The 22,786-nt window shown below is 42.6% G+C and overlaps 1 protein-coding gene across 4 annotated transcripts in view; it reads left to right on the forward strand.

Annotated features, from left to right (window-relative positions):
- The window catches only part of Lrguk (leucine rich repeats and guanylate kinase domain containing), a 107,968-nt gene that overhangs the window by 32,567 nt on the left and 52,615 nt on the right, over positions 1-22,786 (forward strand). For all 4 annotated transcript variants that reach the window (XM_052721854.1, XM_052721851.1, XM_052721852.1 and 1 more), the window contains 5 exons: positions 458-601; positions 11,081-11,161; positions 12,919-13,005; positions 14,355-14,461; positions 19,060-19,179. In XM_052721854.1, the coding sequence (XP_052577814.1) occupies positions 458-601; positions 11,081-11,161; positions 12,919-13,005; positions 14,355-14,461; positions 19,060-19,179 (539 nt within the window). The remainder of the gene's footprint in view (positions 1-457; positions 602-11,080; positions 11,162-12,918; positions 13,006-14,354; positions 14,462-19,059; positions 19,180-22,786) is intronic.

The following is a 22,786-nucleotide window of genomic DNA, read 5'->3' on the forward strand; positions in this document are numbered from 1 at the left end:
TGTTTGAAGTAAAACAATGGACAAAAAGAGGTCATGAACTTGCAAGAGAGCAAGGAGGGGCATATTGGAGGGTTTGGAGGGAAGAAAGGGAAGAGGGACATGATATAATTATAATCTCAAAAAGTAAATGGGGTAATTTGAAAAATCAAAAGATAACATTGTAGCATGCATTGTTAAAAGCTTATATTACTAGTGTTTGACTTTCCTACTGACTTGAAAGTTCATCCTGAAGATGAAAATACTATATCCAGACCTTTCAGGTGAAAAACTAGGGTTTTCTTCTTGGGTATCTGTGCAGACATTTAGATAGGTGAATGATGGAAATGGGGGTGGGAAAAGAACAACTTATTGTTTTGTTTTTGAAGAATTTGGGGCCCATGTCCAAATATGAAGATTTACCACTTTCCATTTTCTTGCACATTGGTTTAAAACACAAATTGTGTTTTATCCATTTTAGCGCAACAACCAGATCGAGGCCATCATGGGTCTGGAGGAACTGAAAGCCTTGCAGAAGGTGGATCTGTCCTACAATCAGATCAGTAGCCTCCAGGGTTTGGAGAACCACGACCTCCTGGAAGTGATCAACCTTGAGGATAACAAGGTGGGTAATGTGGGGTGTGGCTTCCGTGGGAAGTGAGCACACTAGTGGGTAATGTGGGCCGTGGCTTCCATCAGAAGAGAACATACCTGTGGGTAGGGATAAAGATCCTGTATTGGCTTTTCAAGGATGGTACATGGAATGTCCTCAGGAGTACTGGTCTAGCTAACTTTCTGGGACAGTTCTTAGAGAATGACTTTTTGAAAAATACAATCATTTCTAAACGTTTGATGATTCTTAATTACAATGTTTTAAAGGTTCCAATTGTCATCCCGTGTGTGTAATTTTCTGAAGTCATTGTGTTCACGCAACATTTTCTGTAGAAAGAAAGCATCCAGAATATTAAAAATGTCCAAGCAAGAAGAGGCAAGAGAGTATCCACAGGCTGATATCTCCTCTTGTTTACATTTAGAGAAAAGTGATTATTGGTAGGAGAGACTTGGGGGAGATGCTGCAAAAAAGGATACAGAACTTCAGCTAGAGGCCAGGCAGAGGGATGCCGGCCTTGAACCATTGGTCCTCCTGCCTCCACCTCCAAAGTGCTAGAGCTTTTAGACATGAGCTACCACTAGTTAGCAATAGTGGTCTTGAGAAATGTTGAGAATGAGTTTTTAATATTCTTACCACCAAGATGATAGATAACCTTTAGGGAATAGTGCATTAACTATATTAGCCTTTCTACAATGTGTGTGTGTGTGTGTGTGTGTGTGTGTGTGTGTGTGTGTGTGTGTGTATGTATATATATTCTTAATATATTTAATATATATTAAAACATCATGTTGTACATGTTAAATTTAAATATATAAAGTTGTATCTGTAATTTAGTAAATGTAAATGCCACAGGAAAGGCTTAACCATAAAAATTAAGCAAAATAAGAGACATAGAAGTGATTCCTTCTATACTGCTGGTAGCAACAGTGTCTTGGATGGGTTGGGAATGAATTTGTTTGTAATGTACCCTTTACTTCAAAATTATGTTCATATTGTCTGTCTGTCTGTCTGTCTGTCTGTCTGTCTCTCTCTCTCTCTCTCTCTCTCTCTCTCTCTCTCTCTCTCTCTCTCTCTCTCTCAGTGATACTGGAGACTGAACCCAGAACCTTTTGAATGCTCTACCACTGAGCTATATCTTGAACCCCAAAGTAATTAATTTACTTAATCCTTCCCTCCCTCCTTCCCTCCTTCCCTCTTTCCCTCCCTCCCTCTCTCCCCTCCCTCCCTTCCTTTCTTTTTTATCCCCTGTTTCTTTTCATTCTTCTTTCCTTGCACAGTACTGGGGTCTCTCATATGGCGCTCCCATAACTGAGTTGTATTCCAGGGAACTTTCTCCCAGCAAACTTGCATCATTCATTAGGTGGTAAACAAATCAGCAAAAGTCAGTTGTTAAGGTCTGAGAATAAACACAGTTTTAATCTTAGACAAGACTGTTTGTTGAACTTTACCTCACTTGACCTATTTACTGAGTTGATTTAGTGACTTCTTACAAGGTAACTGATTCTATTAGATAACCTTGGTCCATGTATCTTGTGTCACAGGGAGACAGTACAATTTCTGTTCCAAATGGCTTTCATGGTTTTTTTTTTTTTTTATGAATTTGCCATTGAAGATTGACTTAAATATTTTGTGCTTAAAATGATTCTCATATTTATACAAGGGATGTTGAAAAGGTGGAATATGCTCATTAAATGCCAACTCAGTACATCTAAGAATTTAGGAGAAGTAACAGCAATGGTGATAAAACAATCATAGTAGATGAGAACCTAGGGCTTTGCCTTCAGAAATGGATGCGGGGTACACTCGAGAACAGGAGGCTTGGATGGGCCATGGCTGTAATGTAAAGTTACTAGCACGAATAAAAGGAAAAAAGAAACAGGAATTGTTAACTTTAATAATACACATTATTTAACTAGGTATCTCTGAAATGCAATTTTAGCACATAATCTACATTCAAATTTATTATTGAGTTGCTTTGTCTCCTATTGTTTTATACTGAGATTTTGACACTAGGCATTTATGTCATAGTTGGGAGTACATCTCACTGCAATTAGCCAGAATGAGGGTCTACAATCACCTTACACATAGTGTATCATTCTCTTGCTTTTCAAGTCACTTTGCAGACTACATTGGGAAAAGGTGAAAGAACAAAGAAGTATGTTTAAATGAAGAAAGGAATTTATAATTTTCAAATGTTAGAGACTCTTTTGTAAAAAAGTGGCCACATGCCCTCCAGGGGACTCCTTTGGCAAATCAGTCTTTGACAGTAACATAATTCCCTGGTTCCCCACTGGGCATGTTGGGAGTAACCTACAGTCCTTTGAAATGTTATTTGAACATCTGAAGAGTCCCTTAAAGGGTTTCTTTAGGATAGTTGAGAATTTTTTGATTCATGGAGGGAAAATATATTTGTAAAGGGAGCACAGCATAGGTATGCTGCGTCCTCTATGATTAAATGTGATTAGAAATACTGTTTTCTTGGTAGCAATTTCATCAGTGTTACTTCTGTGTATTCACATGTAGGTGCCTGCCCTTTGCCAGTGTTTACCGTCTGCCAATTAGGGGGGCCTCTCCCATCTTCCACTCTGCAGTCCCTGTGACATTCTAAATCATGGCTAGCACTTAAAATTGACCCAGACTTTGAACTCTACTACAGGCTCCACACTCCCTCCCAGCGTGGGATATTTGTTAGGGGTAACTCAGAATGCTAGGCTACTTCTGAATCTTGGTGCTATACCTCAGAGTTTTTGTGGGTCAGGAGGTGGTTGTTTTTCCAGAGTTTGTGTATCCCTGGCTATTCTGGAACTTGCTTTGTAGACTGAGTTTGCCTCAAACTCATAGACCCACCTGCCTCTGAGATTAAAGGCGTGTGCCACCATACCTGGCTTATACCTTAGAATTTATCGTCAGTACTTGCCCATTTTTGTGAGGAGTAACAATATAATACTCATTAAACAGCAGATGCAAGGAAAGAACAGTTCTCAATAACCGCAGCACCCTGCTGAACCACTGGTCTTCATCAGTTACACTGCCCTGGACCTTCTCCCTCCATGCGGATGGAGGTGGCCACAGCTAAGCATTGTTTATGTAATGCTTTAGATGGGGTGTGTTCCGAAGCAAAGGATTTCTTGCTTCTCATTGTTCTGCAGTCCACTCTTTAATGTCTCTGGCAAGCATTACCCTAACCTTCTTGGATCTTAGTTCATGCTTTTGTCCATGTGTATGAACACAAAGAATTTGTGGGGAGTTGACCGCTAAGTGAACTTGATCTCTCTCTGGATTTACATTTATTAGACTTGAAAAGAGGAACATTTGGTACATGGTCTTGGGGGCTCCTGTGTTATGCAGGGGCCAACACTGAAGCCAAGGAAGCCCGGTCTGGTTTATTGGAGATGTTGGTGTGATCACATCACTGTTAAAGTCAGTCTCCAGTCTACTCCTGCCATTGGATACAAGCAAGAAGGAGGCCCCCTTGGGGACTTGTGGTCTCTACATCCCAAAGGGCCAGCCAAGGCTAGGTAGCCTGAGCTGCTATAGAGTCCCAAAGGTAATGGAAATGGAAACTGTCCATGGTTCTCTACAGAATGATAATGGTATTCACTTGCAGCCTTGGTTCTTAGTGCTTTGTTGCTTCTTAGGTACTTTTTGAGCCTTCAGGTCAGGACTAGTATGACTTTCCCTTTAGTCATGGCCCTCATTTAATGCCTACTCCATCATGGCAAACTTGGCCTACTTCTTGTTAACCTACTCCGTGGAGTTGGAGTAAGCCTGCTAAAGAAGTCAAGGACTTGACTGAGCTCATTAGGCCATCAGTTGGAGGAAAGAAGACCTGATATGGTCAGTCAACATAACTTAGGGCAGAGACCAGCAGGCTTAAGGGGGAGCATGGGGCTATGTGCTCTCTGGTTAGGGATTTGGAAGGCAAAAGTGTCATCACTTTCTTCCTGTCTACTTCACAGGCTCCATACAGCTAGCCTCTCCAGCACCTCCTCTCTGTGTTCCTTAGCCTCCACACTGCTTTTCCTGTTTTTTGTTTTGTTTTGTGTTGTTGTTCTTGGTTTTTCAAGACAGGGTTTCTCTGTGTAGTTTTGCGCCTTTCCTGGAACTCACTCTGAAGCCCAGGCTGGCCTTGAACTCACAGAGATCCACCTGCCTCTGCCTCCCGAGTGCTGGGATTACAGGTGTGTGCCACCACTGCCCGGCTTCCACACTGTTTTTCATTATTAGTACATATTACTGCCCAAGTGCTATGGAATAATCTTCTGTACACTGTGAAAATGTGTTGCTCTCATTGTTAATAAAAAGCTGATTGGCTGAGATAGGCAGGATTTTTGGGGTAGAGAGAATGCTGGGAGGAAGAAAGGTGGAGTCTGAAGAGTCAAGAACCAGACATGGAAGAAGCAACATGGGAAGTTCATAGACGAGGTAAACAAGCCTTGGGGCAGCACATAGATGCATAGAAATGGGTTAATTTAAGTTGTAAGAACTGTCTGGAGACAAGCCTAAGCTATTGGCTGAGCATTTATAATTAATATTAAGTCTCTGTGTGTTTATTGGGGAGCTGGTGGTCCTGGCAAAAAACTCTGCCTACACCCAAGATTATAGCATGTCATGTTTTATAGTTTATATCTTGAAGAGTTGTTTTCCTTCCCTGTAGGACAGTGGTTCTCAACCTGTGGGTTGCAACTCCTTTGGGAATCAAGTGACCTTTTCACGAGGGTCTCCTAAGACCATCAGAAAACACAGATATTTACACAACAATTCATAACAGTAGCAAAATTACAGTTATGAAGTAGGAACAAAATTAACTTTATGCTTGGAGTCACCACAGCATGAAGAGCTGTATTAAAGGGATGCAGAATTAGGAAGGTTGAGAACCACCACTCTAAGATGATAGCTTCTTGTCCTTGGGGAGTTTGTCTTGTTCAAACTGTGCAAAGCTTGGTTTATGGTTGTCACTTACAAATATTTTTGGATGAAAATATGACTCTCAAGGGCCCTCAGCCCCTCATCTCTGAAGGGTGTGGGTGGTGTTTAAGATGCAGTAAAAGTCTGGGAAAACCATGCATATGCAGGAGGCTCATTTGGTTCCCTCCTGGGTGAAGAAAGGGAAAGGGGCATGAAGACAGCACAGTTGTTTTAGTGGAGGCTGTCAGAGTCTTCAGTGAAGCAGAGGTAGTGAAGAAGAAAGACCATTCCAGAGAGCCCTCTGAGGCAGAAAGAGTGAGGCAGCAGTAGTGGATGAGGAGACGTTGAAGACAACTTAGGTCTCTGTCAGGTGACACAGGTGACTGGATGATAGCGGTGCCAAGGAGCACTGTGGTGAGGCATGGATGTTCACTTTCTCTACATGTTAGAGAGGCGGGATCCCAGTGTAGCTGGTTTGTAGGGAAGTGCACTATACCATCTCTCTCAGATAGATGGTAAATGTGGCTGTGATGCAACTTCTCTTGGAAGCCAATCCTGTGAGGTAGGGTGGGTTGAACTGTGACACCCCTCCCCCACCCCCACCCCCAACCCCTCCCTGCCTCCGGAAACTATGAATGTACCCTTGTTTAGAAAAGGGTTTCTACAGGTGAAATTAATGATCTTAAGGTGAGGTCATCCTGGAATTAGAATGACCTTCCAGGATGACCTGAAAGCCAATGTTCTCGTTAGAGAAAGATGGGGAGAAAACAGATGCGGAGACTAGGTTGATGTTGCTTTAAGTCAAGGCTGTCTGACTTTCCCAGGAGCTAGAAGAGGCAAGGAAGGATTCTCTCTAGAGCCTTCAGAGGAGTCACAGGCTTGCCCGTCCTCCACTGTAGCCTCATCTTCAGAGGCATAAGAATTAGCTCCTGTTGTTTTCAGCTTCTAGATTTGGGTTTGTCATGGACCCTCCAAGGCTCATCTAGTGTGGTGCTGTGTCTGCAGACTGGAGGGGAGTCTGAGAGCTATTTTTAACTCTGATCTCTTGTCGTTTCTGATTTTTGTGCTTTAATAAATTTTCCTTATCTTAATTTCAAACATATTCTCGTGGTATTTTTTATTTCAAATTTTGGATTTTTTTCATTACTTAGTCTTTAATGTAACTGGGACTTGTGTGTGTGTATGGGGGCAGTGTTAATAGATATTGAATTCCCAGATAGCAAACAAATAGTCCCAGTATTTCAAAAATCTGATTTAATAGCATAAGGTAATCTATTAATGGATATGTCAGGATTTATTGAATTATTTACTTATTGAAATTTGTTGTGTTTACAACATGCTATTAAAATAACGTTGAAGCATATATCCTCACACATAAATCTATCGTTACATGCATTTTTTATTATTTCCTTATGATGGATTTTTGGAAATGTCATTACTGGGAATGGGTGTCATAAAGCTTGTTGATTTCTTTTTTGAACATTGATGCTTACTCTGCCCACTGCAGTTATAAAGTTAGAATAACTTACTGTAGGCATATCTGGCTATTTGTTTGTCAATACAATCATTTAAAAATTGCCAATCTGGAAGTGAAAACTAGTGTTTTGTATACTATTTTATATACATTTCTTTGATTATCAATGAGGTTAAACATTTTTGTTGAGTTTTATTTCCTTTTTAAAAATTATCAGCCCATCCTCTTAGCCATCATTTTCTTTATGACAGTTATAATTTGCTTCTTATTGTATGTAAGATATTTTAGCTACATATTTAAAATAATATATAGACTATGTTGACATTTTCTGTAGTATATTCTTTCATTGTTTTTATGTTTATGCCAAATCTTTTCCCATTCTGGATCTGATAGATGCTTATCATAAACTATTTTTCCCATTTTTACTATTTTTAACTCTTTTTTCTTCTTCACTGTATTTTTTAAAAACAGTTGTAAGAGTGGGTGGCTTTCATATCCCACTCTCATCTTTTTGTGGATCTATTTGTTGGTTTTTATGTGTGTGGATGTTTTGCCTCCACATACGTGTGTGCACCATATGCATTCAGTGTCACTGGGACCAGAAGAGGGAGTCAGATCCGCTGGGACTGGAGATGCAGATATGAGCTGCCATTCGGGTGCTGGGAATTGAACCCTGGTTTCCTGGAAGAGCAGCCAGTGTTCTTAATCACTGAGCCGTCCGTCTCTCAGCTCCTTCACTGTTGTTTTTGAGCTGGGTTCTCACTATACAGCACTAGCTGGCCTGAAACTCACTATGTAGACTAAACTGGCCCTGAAATCCCAGATGTCTGTCTGCCTCTGCCTTCGGAGGGCTGGGACTAAAGCCATGTGTGAGCACACTCAGCTACCCTCAAGTCTTAATCCACCATTTAATTTGTATTATGACTGAATTAAAGATTTAAATTCACATTTTCTATGCTAGAAAGTTGACTTTTAATTTATGCCTCATTGCTTCACCTGTTGATTTTTAGTTCAGTAATATATTTATCGTTATCATCATCCTCTAATTTATCCATCCCCCAGTTTGAAAATGTTGCTTTTCTGTACAAATTCTTATGTACACAGCAGTGGAAAACACTTTAAATCTTTGTATCAAATGGTTTCCTAAGGACCAGAGCATGAGTTGCTCACTCTGTCTCTGTCTCTGTCTCTGTCTCTGTCTGTCTGTCTCTCTCTCACACACACACATACACACACTCTCGCACACACTGCATATTCTCATTTTTAAAAGCCTAGGTGATGATGCTGAGAGAGCATGTCTAAGAAATAAATGGCAGACACAAAAAGAAAAAAAAATAGTGGACTTCTCAGGGTTAGAGGGTGCCTACCAGGGTCCAAGTGTGTTAGTGGGCTAAAGTTTTGAAAACATTTTACTTTTGGTGATTTGGGCTGCTCTCATCCCTCCACTTGCTATAGAGGCTGCTGCACACACAGTCTTGGGTTTCTGGTCCTGTGGACAGCTGTGAGGGTGGCTTCTGCTGTGTCATCAGGCTGTGAGGAGAGGGACACACATACAGAACAACCAGCAGTATTGCATGTTACCAGCTTGACAGGAAGCCTGCCTATGTTGGTCTCCTGTTTTGCCCTCACCCCACCTTGGAAGGAGTGAGAAGGAAGCTGTGTCCTCTGTCTTTGATTCACAAAGACGTTTTGATCTCAGATGGCATTGTGGTGGTAATCTTACATAGCACATGATTATTCTAGTCATGGCATTTGGAGCATATCAAAATCTTTCTGTGTCAATTACCACACGTATCACTATTTTCTAAAATGAGTACATAGTAGTGTGTTCCGACTGTAGGACAATGTTATGATTCATTTAATCATGTAATGATGGATAAAATTCTTAGGAAATTAGAAATGTTTTTACTAACAGAGTCAGATGGAATATTCTTATATGTCACTTTTGCCTGTCTGATGATCTCTTTAATCTAAGTCTCCTGGAGTAGGCTAGCTGGATACGTCCTTGCCCGTTGGAAAGAAGGTACCCTTTCCAATCTCACCAGCAGTGGCTGCAGGTGCATATGGCCAGGCCGTGTTGGTAAGACATGATGAATGCAGAAACAAGCTCCCTCTTAATGTTTGTGTTAAGTGTAAGAACAAGAGCTGTGTGCTAGACAGAAATCAAGCCCATCGCTCAACAATTCTGATGGAAAAATACAAACCAAGTTTACCTCCTACCTTCCTGAAAAAAAAAATCAGTATAAAAACAGCTGATTTATTTTTCTTACAGATGATTCACATGTCAGTCTAAAGGATAATTTCATTATCTTATGTGGGGAAAAGCTAATATAATAGCTTGACACTTTTCTAGCTAGATTGATTTTTTTTTGAGGGACCCTGTATGTTGCACCTGTAGAGTTTGCCTTTCTGATTACAATATTGGAACGACATCTTTAACATATTTTGTGTGTTTTACTACCCCTGACTTAGTTTTGGGCTAATCTTCATTTTGGTGTCATTTGTGTTTGGATAACTCAGAAATTATCTGTGAACCTGTTGGTAGAATGTTTTTATGAGATGTGCAGAATGCTGTGAGAAATACTGATTTATTACAAAAACCACTGTCTGTACCTGCAATAAGATTGTAATTGGCTCATTAAGGAAGGGAATGGCTCAGTTGCCTTTAGCCTACTTACTGGCTATGAGTGGGTTAGGACTTCTGTTGGTCTTTTCTGTGTCAAACACACAGATTGCAAGTCCAACACCACTTTGAGATCTTTGGCAGCAGTTAACTCTGCAGCTCACACACGATTGAGCCTGTATGATAATGAGTATTCAGAGACGGGTAATGCCTGGGGGGCACTCACCAACCTGAGATAGAGCGCCTGTGTGGCCTAGGCAGGTGTCTCCATGACGGGTAAGGTGACCTGCTGACGTCCCACGCAACCTAAGTCAGAAGCTCATTTTTTAGTAAAAGGGGGACTGTAGGGTCCTGGCCCCCGTTTTGGGTAACTGTTGCCTTGCTTGCTGACCTTAACCTTGATATCCTCCCTGTGCTAATTCCCTGCCGGGTTCCACCCTCCTGAATGCTTAAGGAAAGATCCTTTTCTGTGTATCCTGCATAATGGGCGTTAACAGCTTAGATGCAAGATTGTAAAACATCGGTAGGGGTTCTCCCATTATGCTGTAAACCTGTATTTAAGACCTCCTCCCTCCTTCAATAAACGACATTGGGGGGGATTTTATACTGTATCAAGCTGATAATAGAAAAATAAATAATAAATAAAAATGAAAAAAAAGATTGTAATTGTTTATTGTAGAAATTTTAAGTAAGCTTATTTGTCATTAGTGTGGTGGAGGATGGAGGACTGCTATAACCCAGTCTGTACCCCTGGCTAAATCAAGATGTACTTCCACCAGGGGAACCATTTCTGTCTTTTCAAATTGTAAACTAGAACCTACGCACAGAAGTTCAGCAGGTGCATCTGTGGACACTCATCACAAATAAGTCATACAGACGGGGGTGGGTGGAGTGGCACACTTGGGAGGCAGAGCCAGGAGGATCTCTCTGTGAGTTTGAGACCAGCCTCATCTACACAGTGAGTTCAAGGCCAGCTGGGGTTACATGGAGAGACCCTGTCTCAAAATAAACAAACAGAGCATACAGTTTCCACTACAAGTAATTCTTATGGAAAAGGCACAGAGTTGCCTGTCTGCCACAGTAAGAAGGCTGAGCCAGGGGCAAACACAGCGGGGAGAAGAAACTGCCTCAGGAGTGAAGACAGAGCCTGGAGGGCTAGAAAGGGGTGGCTGCCCTGTTTCTCTTACTTTACATGCTATTTTAGTTCTACTTAAAATCAACATGGATGAGGAGATTACTGTTCTCCAGCCCAACGGGAAAGGAGAAAACAGGGCCCCATGTGCTCACATCTACTGAAGCTATGCAGTAATTCCTGTGTTCTGCAATGGCTTTGGAGTATTCTCATTGAAAAGCTGGATATTCAACCGGACGCGTTTGAAATAAATTAGATTTAAAGGAGCCAATTATATTGGCTCCTATTATATTGTGTTCCCAATTGTCTTTGCTCACTGCCTGTTGATAATGGATTTATTTTTTGATCAAATAGATTGAGGAGCTGAGCGAAATAGAATACATTGAAAATCTTCCTATCCTTCGAGTTCTCAATCTACTAAAGAATCCAATTCAGGTGAGAGTTTCTTTCCCTCAGGGGTGGAGGGAGGGGAGAGGAGCAAGGACCAGTTTTGGAATTCCTGTTCAGCCTGTACTCTTGATAGGGAGCATCAGGAATGTGAATACAGCACCTCCCCCGCCACAGCCCTGAAAATAATTACAACAGCTACATGAACTAACATTTCAAACAGCTTGTTTAGAGAAGTATGAATCTCTTTCATGGCTAACAAGCTATCTATCAACTGCCCCCAGTTCCAGTAAAGCCTGCATTGGAAAGCCCCTTCCCTGGTCCTTTAAGATAGATGGTGGGTGGAGCTAAACATTACAACAGAGAATGAATAATAAGATTGCAAAGCAGTGTCTTTTCATATCAGAGAATAAAGAGCCCAGAGGTCCAGACAGAATGTGGTTCCTATTTTATAACAGGAGAGGCGGTGTAGAGTGGACACCTAAAGTAATTTGTCTGGATATAGCCATGGGATTGGCATGGTTATAAAATAACCATAGACTAAAACAACACAGTCCCTAGGGGTTTGTAACCTTTGAGACTGCAGATCAGGGACAGTTTTCCGGACTTCTCTTTTCCTCCATTGCTAATGCTCTTCTTCCTGCCCCTCCCTCCACCTGTTGTCCAGCTAGGCTTTGTTTGGTTTTTGTACCCATATTCTTCCCTTTTGCTTCCAGAGTCCCGACCATGTAAGCTTTTCTTATGTTTGTCTTGTTTATATCTTGACGAATATGTCTAGACAAATGAAAATATCAAGCCAGAAATAAAAAAGAACTATTGAACAGTAAAAGCAGTTAGGAGACAGTGGTAGACAAGGTAAAGGCCTTTCAGGGGAAGTAAGGAGCGAGATCTGAAGTGGCCGCCACACCCCAGACTCTGGCCCTTGGAGAGTGTTCTGCAGCTGCACAAACCCCTCACCCAGGTGAATTCACTTATGAACAAACACAGCACTTATACTTTGAAGCATGCAAGAGAAGCTTTAATGCTTCACTTGGTATATAATAATCATTCAGGTTTCTGGGGCACAGTATGGCAGTTCACTCATGCATACAACATGGAGTGATTCATCAGGGTAATTAGCAGCCCATCTCCTGTGTCTCTGTGTTGGGACCCTAAATAAAGATCCTATTATATATTTACTTCTCTTGCATTCCCATCAATGAGAGGCATCTTACACCTGTGTCTTGCTCTTCAAAGAGATGAAGCATCTTATACCAAAACTCCCCCTCAGTTACCACTTTAAAGTCAGGCAATCCTAACAGTTGGCAGGGAGTAAAGAGGAATTTGCTCATAAGCAAGTATCATTTTATTACTGTAAGGCAAGTTCATAATGAATGATCCCAACTAATACAAAAGAACACACTAAATAATAAACCCATGATGAAATAATAAGACACAGACAAATGTCATTATTGTCAGTAATGAAACTCTTTGGCATTAGACAAGAAGGGTTTGGTGTCTCAGATGGGCTGCCCCACCTCTTCGAGGCTCAGCCTCTGCCCCAGATGATAATCCTGCCACCTTCCTTATCTCACAGGGAGATTAGTGAGATCCAAACTTTTGAAGAGCTTTATAAGTTATAGGGCACATTCTGCACCTTGGTTGTTAATTTAGGGGGGCTGGTGAACGTGGTGAAAATGCAGAGCCCTGTGTGAGGCGGGGAGACAGGGTCATGGAAGCAGGTCTTGAAAAGCCCTTGGGAATAGGTTGGTGCTTGGTGACCTGGGGAAGAGGGAAGCCTTGAATAGTCTTCTTGTTTTAAATAGAACAAATCTGAATACTGGCACTTTGTAATATTTATGCTGCTGCGACTGACAGAATTAGATCAGCAGAAGATTAAAGTGGAAGAAAAGGTATGTAATCATGTTGCTTCATGTGTTTTCCAGCTAATGTGTTCAAAAATCTCACGCTGCTTGTAGCAGGACCAGTGTAACCAATCTGTGAGAAGCATGGCAGTATGCAAATTAGGTCTTTATTTAGGAGCATTTCCTTGTCCTAGGATTTGTCAGTTGAACCCTCTGTTAAGCTGGGTATCAACACGTGCAGTGGCAGGTGTCCCGTGGGTACAAAGGGAAGTCTGACAGTGAAGAGTACTGGCGCCCCCTCCTGCTGCCCATGCCTGTTGTGGCTGGTAGCAGTATACATAACTCCCTATCTAAGCGTAGAGTCTGAAATTCTGCCTGTATTATTTTGAAAATTAACAATGAAATGTATCATGTCATTCTATGTAATCCAAAGGTGCTCAAATCACTACTCTGATATCGTAGTTTCTTTAATTCTGCTCTTTACGATGATCCGTCTGAGCCGCAGAGTTGCGGAGGAATGAGCTCTTGAGTGCTAGCTAGCCCCGCCTCCTCCCTTCCCCAGCTGTGGGAGGCATTGCCGCTAATGAGAGGCTTCTTATACCAGATCCAATTTGAGATGGCAATGAAGAAAGGTATATAGGTAGGCACGTATTCCATCCCATAAATGCCTTACTGCAGCCCAGACTAAAAATAGTTTCATATGCTTCCTCATCCTTATTTCCACACTCCCAGCCACCTGGTACAGGCCTTTTTTTTTTTCTTTTTAACATTTTGCAAGTAGAATTAAAAGGAAAGTCATTATCAAATAAATGGGTAATGTATTTAGGAGGATGGTAAAGACAGAGCCTCGACACCAAGGTAAGGGCCTGTGTCCTTGCCTAGAGAAAGCCAGCTGTGACTGACAGAATTAGATCAGCAGAAGATTAAAGTAAAGAGTGTAGAAAGTAAGAGTAAAGAGTAGCAAGTCTGGGAGGGCGAGAGGGGTGGGACCAGTCCTGGGCAAGAGGATGTCAGAAAACAGTTCTCTAGTGTCGACCATGTGGACTCTCGCACAGTATGTTGTATTCCTCCTCATACTAACAGCTGGATTTTGTATTGAGATGAACCGAGTACTTCAGGGATTTTGTTTGGACTTTTTTCTTTAGCTCCCCACAAACCAGATAATATGAAGAAAAAGAAGATCAAAGGATCCCACTCAGCTTTTTACAGGAACTGTCATTATTGGGATTTTAGCAAAGTTAGAGTTGACAGGAAGACTGAGGCAAGGCTGGGAAGCCCGTGACTTACCTTGTTGGTCTCGATTGCTTAATCTAGTCATTTCGCTCAGGACAGTCCAGTCCTTGTTTTCTTTTGGGAAACAAATATGTCTCCTTTTTACTTTTCTACTTCTGGCAAAGGTTTCTGCAGTGAATAAATATGACCCTCCTCCTGAAGTGGTTGCTGTCCGAGATCACATGACCCATGTTGTCAACAGCATGTCGCAGCCACAAAGGATCTTTGACAGGTATTTATTAGGACCCCTACAGGTAGAACTTGGAGTGGGCATGAAAGAGATGAGATGGGGCTGATGTGTTCTCTAGCCCTCTCTCCCATGTGACTCACTCCTGAGGTGTAGAAGCTGCTTTCTTAGGGGTTGGGAGATGGCTCACAGGTTTAGAGCATTGGGTGCTCTTCCACAGGACCTGGGTTCAATTCCTAGACCCACATGTCAGCTCACAACTGTCTGTAACTCCAGTCCCAGGGGATCTGACATTCTCTTCTGGCTTCCATGAGCATCAGGCACACACATAGTACACAGACTACAGACTACATGCAGGCAAAAAACTCGTGTACATAAAGTAGTCAATAAAATTGAAGGTGCTTTCTTGCCTTCTCTGAGGTAGGGGCACATCTTCCATCCTGGTCTGTTATTGTGCACTTGAATGTGCTTTCGTTGGTGGCTTTCCAGACAGAATGGTGATCTGACTCACTTTTACTCTTTCATCGGGTCCCTTGTCCTCTAGCTAGCCTGAGCCAAATGACAGTGAGTCTAAAATAACAATGGCTAGCTTTTCTGCCCTAGGATAGAAACACAGAGCTCCAGCTCATTAACAGAAAATTGTTATCATTTACAAGCACATTGATCACTTTTCTTGTTGTTTTGATGGAGTGCTTCAGCACTCCATCAAAAGTGATTTAGGAGTGGAGGGTGAGCTTTTTCTTAGGGTTTGAGAGGGTATGGTCCATCATCGTGATGCAGAATAGAAGCAGGAACAACTCCCAACAGCGGCAGAGGGGGCAGATCGGGAAGTGGGCATGAGAATGCAGGTTCTCAGGCGGCTTTCCCCCTTCCCATATACTCAGTCCTGGGTGCCAGCCATGGGTGGGGCCGGTGGTGGTTTGAATGAGAAATATCCTCTATAGGTACATGTATTTGAACACCTGGTCCTCAGTTGGTGGTGCTGTTTAGGAAAGGTTATGGAGCCTTTGAGAGGCATAGCCTTGCTGAAGAGGTCCATCATTGAGGGAGGGCTCTGAGAGTACAGGTCTGCCGGGCTCCAGGTGGTCCTCCCTGCTTTGTATTTTCAGTTGAAGATGTGATCTCTGAGCTTCCTTCTCCTGCTCCTTGCTGCCATCCCTCCCCTTTTACAAGTTGCTTTAGGCCATGATATTTTATCACAGCAGAAAGTAACTAACACAGTGCCACACACACGGGCCATGTCCCCCTCAGTGAATCCTCTCTGGAAAACCCCTCAAAAATGCATCCACAGGTGTACCTCATTGTATCCTAGACACCAGATGATGGTCCCAATTAGCCCTCACACCATCCATTGTAAACCCTTCCTTAACTGTGAGCAGAAGCTAAGTGCTCCTGCCAGAGACCATTCTATGATTTCAGGTTTTTAGGAGAGTACCTAGAAAGGATCCCAGCTCACCTCAGAGAAATCTGAGTAGTCTCTACTGAGCTGCCGGCAGCACAGCAGGGACCAGCCACCTTGCCTGGCTGCACACATGATTGAGTCTCTCACCTCCAGATCCGAAGACAGATTTACCGTGGTTTCCCCATTTCTTTTTAAACAGTCTGTCAGAGCAGATGGCCATTTATGCCATAAGTATAACATAGAAATTCTATCAATACCCACAGGCATTTTAAAAATACTTGTAAAACTCTAGGATATAAGCGCTTCTTTTCTTCATGTGGTGTTTGCTTCTGCACCTCACGGTCGGCTTCCCACAGAGAGCAGAATGCTTTATTTCCCAATCCAGGACATGGTTTTTACATATGATATAGTCATGTCGACATTGACAGTTTTGCATGTTTATGAAAGCCCTCCGGGTGAGATGATTTAGCCTTCCTTTGTGTACACCAGGAAAAGTACATTTGACTTGAGAGAAGGCCTCTTTTCTGATTGTAATGTCACTGCTTGTTCGATGCTTTAGGGTGTGTTTATGTACGAACATGCATCAAAGCCATCAGTAGTAGTGTTTGATAAACATATGTTTCTTGGTCTTGTCTGGCCGCCAGACAAACAAGGGCAGAGGCCTTGTCTGGATCATGGCTCACAGTTCTGCTTCAGTGGCTGCCAGGAAGTCCAGCCATTGCCCTTCCCATTGTACCAGGGCAACAGCAGCCCCCACAGCTGGAGGAGGGCACCAGTGGGCTGTGGGCACCTGGCCTGTCAATGGAGTATCGCATCGCTGGAAAATCAGTGTCCCCTCAGTGGGGTGGGGACACCTGACTAAAATGATGCCGGCCAACTGCAAGGGGCCTGGTAGTCACTGATACCCTTTGCCCTTTAGTATGCGGCCTTCCTCAGAACCACCTCATGTGTATGTGCTTTCTCCCAATTCTAGCACTAGGCAGTTCCTCAGGAGGTCTGGGTTTTGTTCTAGCCTACTTTGGATTTGGTGTATGCTTTCATAGGTTTTTGGTTTGGTTTTGTTTTTCTTAAGGAGAATTTTTAAGTTTTTTAACATTTTTCTTGTTCTGTTGATTTGATTTTCTTGGTCAGGAAGACTTCTCTTGCCTATTTTCAATATCTCTCCCTGTCTGCCATATATGTTTTTCTTGAATATTTACTTTGAGGGAGTCACTAATGCACATGCAGTTGTAGGAATTAGTACACATGGACTCTATATCTTTCCCTCATATTCCACAATGCCCTGGACAACTGTTAGTCAAGTACCAAAACCAGGAGACTGACCCAGAAGCCTTCTGAGTTACCAGGTTTCTCTAGCCCCTCAGGGGCTCCTGCATGCTCAGTCCTGTCTGGTTCTGTGTTTCATTAGGAGTCAGTCACCTGAGCACCACACTCAAGACTTAGCCTTCTCATCCCAAGCCCCCTGTGGTACCTTTAGATAGCTGTAACTCCTCTCTCTCTCTCCCTCATAATATTGTCACTTCAAGAATATGATGTACATAGATCACACAGTATAACTTTCCAAAGCTCTCCCAGCACTTGGGAGGCAGAGGCAGGCGGATCTCCGTGAGTTCGAGGCCAGCCTGGGCTACAGAGTGAGTTCCAGGAAAGGCACAAAGCTACACAGAGAAACCCTGTCTCAAAAAAAAAAAAAAAAAACAAAAAAAAACAAAAAACAAATCTCTCACCTCCTATCCCATGCAGGGTACCTTCCTGGAAATTCATCCATGGGGCTGAATCCTTTTTTGATTGTTTAGTATTCCAGGGCATAGGTGTATCGGCAGTAATTTAATCATTCACGTGTGAAAGATATTTAGGCTGATTCCAGTTTGGGGTGCCACTAACAAAGTTTCGGTGAATCTCCATAAGCAGGTTTTTGCACATGTCTCCTTCAGCCTGTCCGCTCCCACTGGGTACCTAGGGTTGTTTGGAGGGTTCCTGTCCTTAGATCTGTCAGATGGCATTGGCTCCAGTACCAGGCAGTCTGCACATTCCTGGAGACACTTCATCTCCTTCTGTTGTGTGTGTTCCCCGTGGGTGCTTGTGCTTAAGCTTTCCCTATTTTTATGCATATCCACAGAGATTATGCTGTTTCCTGGATGTCACAGAATCTTCACTGAATCCACACCTCGGCTATGCAATCAGACATTTTATTTTATTCTGTTTCTATAGTTTATTTCATGAAGTGTGCAAACACAAGGCTCAGTCTATGATGGAGGACACCGTGTTGGTAATTTCATTCTCTTGTTTTAAGGCCAGGGTCTCTCCGTGTAACTCTGGCTGGCCTGGAACATACTATGTAGATCAAGCTGGCCTTCAGCTCACAGAGCTCTTCCCCTCTCTGTCCCTTGAGTGCTGGGATTAAAGGAGTGTGCCACTATGCCAGGCAATAATTTTATTCTTTATTCTGGTCTTCCAGTGTAGAGTCACATACCAGCCTTTCCTTTCCTTCGAACGAGTCAGTCTGCCTTCCTTTACTCCAGCTTGTGTTAAGTGAGGAGTAATAGAAACCGCTTCCTTAGCTCTCTGGTGATTACATAAGGGGCATGTAGAACTTTAGAGCAGTACCTGGCATGCGGTGATGGCTCAGGTGTGACTGCATTGCTACTCTGAAGCCTGCTCTGCGTGCCTGTGTTCCCAAGCAGTGGATATGGATGCTAAACACTGACCTCAGAATTCACTCCCTTTGCTCATTGGTAAATTCTGGGAGGAAGGAATACTTTAGCAATCAGAAGCTAATGTGTCCTACCATGTTTTTCCTTTAGAAAAGCTTGGTAAAGTAAATTGAGAGAAATCTGTATTTTACCATCCTTTGAATAAAAGGTTATATTTTATTTTATGTTGTATATGCGTGTGGGCCAGAGTATATGTATATGCATCATGTGTGTGTAGGTACCTGTGAAGGCCAGAGGAGGATATCAGATTACCCTGGAGCTGGAGTTACGGTTGGTTGAGAGCTGCTAGATGTAGGTGCTGGAAACCGAACCTGAGTCTTCTTGGAAGAGGACTAAGTACTCTTAATCCTTGGTCTGTTTCTCTAGCACCAAATGTTATTTTTCATATATTATAATCTTGTTTCTGGAGACTGGAGCCAACCTTCCACTTGCCCACATTCAGCAAGCACTTGTAAATGATAACCATGACTTAGAAAGCTTACCTGTGCATGGAGCTAACACAGCATCTCTGCTGGATCTTGTTGTAGCACCCTGCCAAGTCTGGATGCCCCTTATCCCATGCTGATCCTAACTGGTCCCGCAGCTTGTGGGAAACGAGAACTCGCCCACCGCCTCTGCAGACAGTTTAACACTTACTTCAGATACGGGTAAGTGTGCCTGTCGGCATGTAAGTCTGGGAGAGTCTTCTGCCTTGTTGGGGGACATCAATAGTTTCTTTCCGTTCTCAGATGCTGTTAACTCTGTCTGCTTTAAGCACATTCTTTCACAGATACAACAGTTTATTTAAGTTATATTTAAAAGATAGAAGTGGTAAGCAAAGTGAATGTTAGGTAGATGACAAGTCCTCAGACATCCCAACCGTCATACCCCTACAATTGGATCAGTATGATTACCTGGTCTTGCATGATGTGGAATCTTTTTTCTCCTGCCATCCTAAAAGATGATGATTATTAATGTATATTCCAGTTACAGAACTTGTCAACTAGCAAAAAGAAACAAAAGATTTTGTTTTTTTCTGAGACCAGTAGTAAATATATCTCAGTACAGCCGACCAGCCAAAGACATAGACAAGCAGGGCACACTCATTCCTTTATACACCTCTCCCATGGAAGGTCTCTTAGCTTCTTTGCCATTAATTACAATCTTTCAGAACTCCCTGGGTCTTAATGAGCTTCCCTCCAGGATGGACTGTTTTAGTTGGGAGGGTGTTGCTCGACAACATATGTAGTATGAGTGTGCTGTTCTGGTTACCTACGGGGCTGACTTCCAGGGACAGCCTTCCCACAGCCGGGCTTGGGACACATGCTGGCAACTCTGGAGCTGTGTGTCTCCTCTCCAGGGGCACACAGCAGCAGGGAGGGGACAACACAAGTGTTTCTCATCCCTTCCCTCAGGTGGCTCAACAAGCTCAGGGTTCCCTGTATCAGAATAGAGGAATATATGTATATGTGTATGTATGTATATATGTATATATATATATATATATATGTGTGTGTGTGTGTGTATATATATTTGCATATATATACCCATCTGAGAAAACCAGCCCACTGGACTTCCAGGTGTTTTAGAAGTTTCTAGAAATCACATTTAGATGGAACTGTCTGACCTGATTCCTCTTTGGTCTATACATGTGGCAAAGGAATTACTTCGGAATTAGCGGTGCTTGCCAGAGACTTGAAGATGTAACTACAACACTGTATAGGCCATAAGCCAGTTAAAAAAAATTAGTTTCTAATGCTATTACAGAAAAAGTCCCCTCCTGAAGCTGTATGTGTTCAAACAATGTAAATACCATCTTTAAAAGGTCTATTTAGAGACTTAAAATTGCAACACATGTTTGGACATTTCTAGACATAAATGCTATAGAATATAAATATCACAAAGTAACAAAAATAAGCTAAAAGTTAATACCAGCATTAAAAAGCTTAGTGTGCTGTTATGTTCATGTGGGGGCACCCAGCCTGCTTTCAGAGATAAGCTGAGCACAGTGAGTAGAAGGTCAAGCTAGGGCGGTAGGGTATATGCTGACCATTGTGCCAGGGTATAAATTTGGAACCTTTTAGCAAACCAAAGTGACCTAGGGAACCAGGGCTTTCTCTTATTGCTGTCATGTCTGTAGCAGCATCCAGCAATAGTTGGTGGCTTGGTTCTTTTTATTTACCAGTGATACACGCTTGCCAAGGTATGTTTGGTCTGATATGTTTTTGGAAATGTTTATTGACTTACCATCAAGATTTCTATTTCAGTCTGCTCATATGTTCTTATCTGGCTCAGTTACTCATTGCCACCCAATCCTACATGTCCCTTATAAGAATGCTTACTCATCCTGATTCGACTGGTCTTTTTGTCCTGGCTTGTCTAAGCCAGGTAGAGAGGTGGCCACATTAGCCTTGCTCACCAATGAGCTCTTGCTGTCTAATGTTGTTTGAGTTTTCTTGTCTGGCCCACAGTCAGGACAAATCTCTCTCACCCGCCAGTCCCAAGCCGCTCAAACCCAATCAAGTAAACACAGAGACTTATATTGGTTACAAACTGTATGGCCGTGGCAGGCTTCTTGCTAACTGTTCTTACAGCTTAAATTAATCCATTTCTATTAATCTATACCTTGCCACGTGGCTTGTGGCTTACCGGTACTTTACATCTTCCTTATCCTGATGGCGGCTGGCAGTGTCTCTCTGACTCAGCCTTCCACTTCCCCGCTCTATTCTCCTCCTTGTCCCGCCTATACTTCCTGCCTGGCCACGGGCCAATCAGTGATTTATTTATTGACCAATCAGCAACACATTTGACATACAGACCATCCCACAGCAGTCTAACATATGACCAGGTGCTTAATACATGTGTAATAAACCCTTGTTAAATGACGGACAGACTGACTGAACAAATGGACAGCCAGGTTAATGGCCACACATGCAAATTTAGTTGAAATGGCGGTGATAGGAAGCATAGGTGACTGATGGATCTGTGGAGGAATGGATGGATGAACTCGTTCAATAGGTATTAATCGAGCTCCTCCCGTGTTCTAGTCCCCGAGGATACAGTGAGAAAGACTGCTGAGGTCCTCTCCTTTGTGCAGTGTATAATCTGGTGGGGACTCCGTAGCATCTGTGTGCAGGTGTGAGGTGGCAAAGCAAACCCCTCACAATAGACACCACATCTGTACTGCTGGTGATTCTTCTGTCCTGACTGGAGTTGGTGATGAGCATCAAAATGCTACCACCTGCTCCTACCACCTTCCCCTTCACAGCCCCTCAGGGGCTCAGAATGGGTCCACCCACTGATCCTCAGCATCCTCATAGAGGCAGAGAGCCAGGCATGTTCAGTGGCAAATCATTCTAAGAAATCCACCCAAGACCTTGGATCTCAAAGTTGGGCACTAGATAGCTAGTGATTTCATCCATCTAGAAAGCTAAGATAGTTCTGTCATTATACGAAGCCACTTTCTGATTAAAACTATAGAGAAACATCTTCAGGGACAAGCCATTGCTCTTGGTTAGAGGATTTTTTTATGGTTCTTATCCCACATAATTGTAGATTTGTAATTAAATGAAAGAAGGCTTGGATACAATCTCATTGTGCAACATTTTCCTGGCTATTTGTTCGGATCTTCTCTTTCTCTATTTCTTTTCTTTTCTTTTTTTTTTTTTTAAATGACATTCACCAAGATCAAGATGTTCGGTGACATTTGCACATGCTAAGTTGCATGTATAGAGTTATGAATAAAGAATGTAATTCTGCCGTATAACAAACAGTGGTGGGGCTGAGGCATTCTACTGGGATTAGCCTTTGGTTTTACTATTTCTTCTTGGCCTAGGAATAGGTCAGGTGTCCTTTCTTTATGTTAGTGACTGGTGACTGAGAGATAAAAGTGTACTGCTTTCAAAGTCTATTTCTTTATTTTGGTTTTTTGAGACAGGGTTTCTCTGTACAGCCTTGGATGTCCTGGAACTCACTTTGTAGACCAGGCTGGCCTCCAACTCAGGGATCCACCTGCCTCTGCCTCCCTAATGCTAGGATTAAAGGCGTGCACCACTGCCACTTGGCTGTCTATTTATTTCTAACTTCATATTACCATACAAGCCAGTGACTTCCTGGGAAAGTGTTGGATGAAGGAGGCCCCACCAAACTAGACCATCTTCCAGTTTTAAGGCCAGTCACGTGATCTGAAGCATCCTTGAAGACAAACTTTATTCTTCCCTCCCTCTCTGTTTTATAATAATCTCTATTGTCACCTGGGCTTTCATAGCTGTACAT

Source organism: Peromyscus californicus, unplaced genomic scaffold, assembly GCF_007827085.1.
Source record: "Peromyscus californicus insignis strain IS unplaced genomic scaffold, ASM782708v3 Scaffold_6__1_contigs__length_162567912, whole genome shotgun sequence".
NCBI lineage: Eukaryota > Metazoa > Chordata > Mammalia > Rodentia > Cricetidae > Peromyscus > Peromyscus californicus.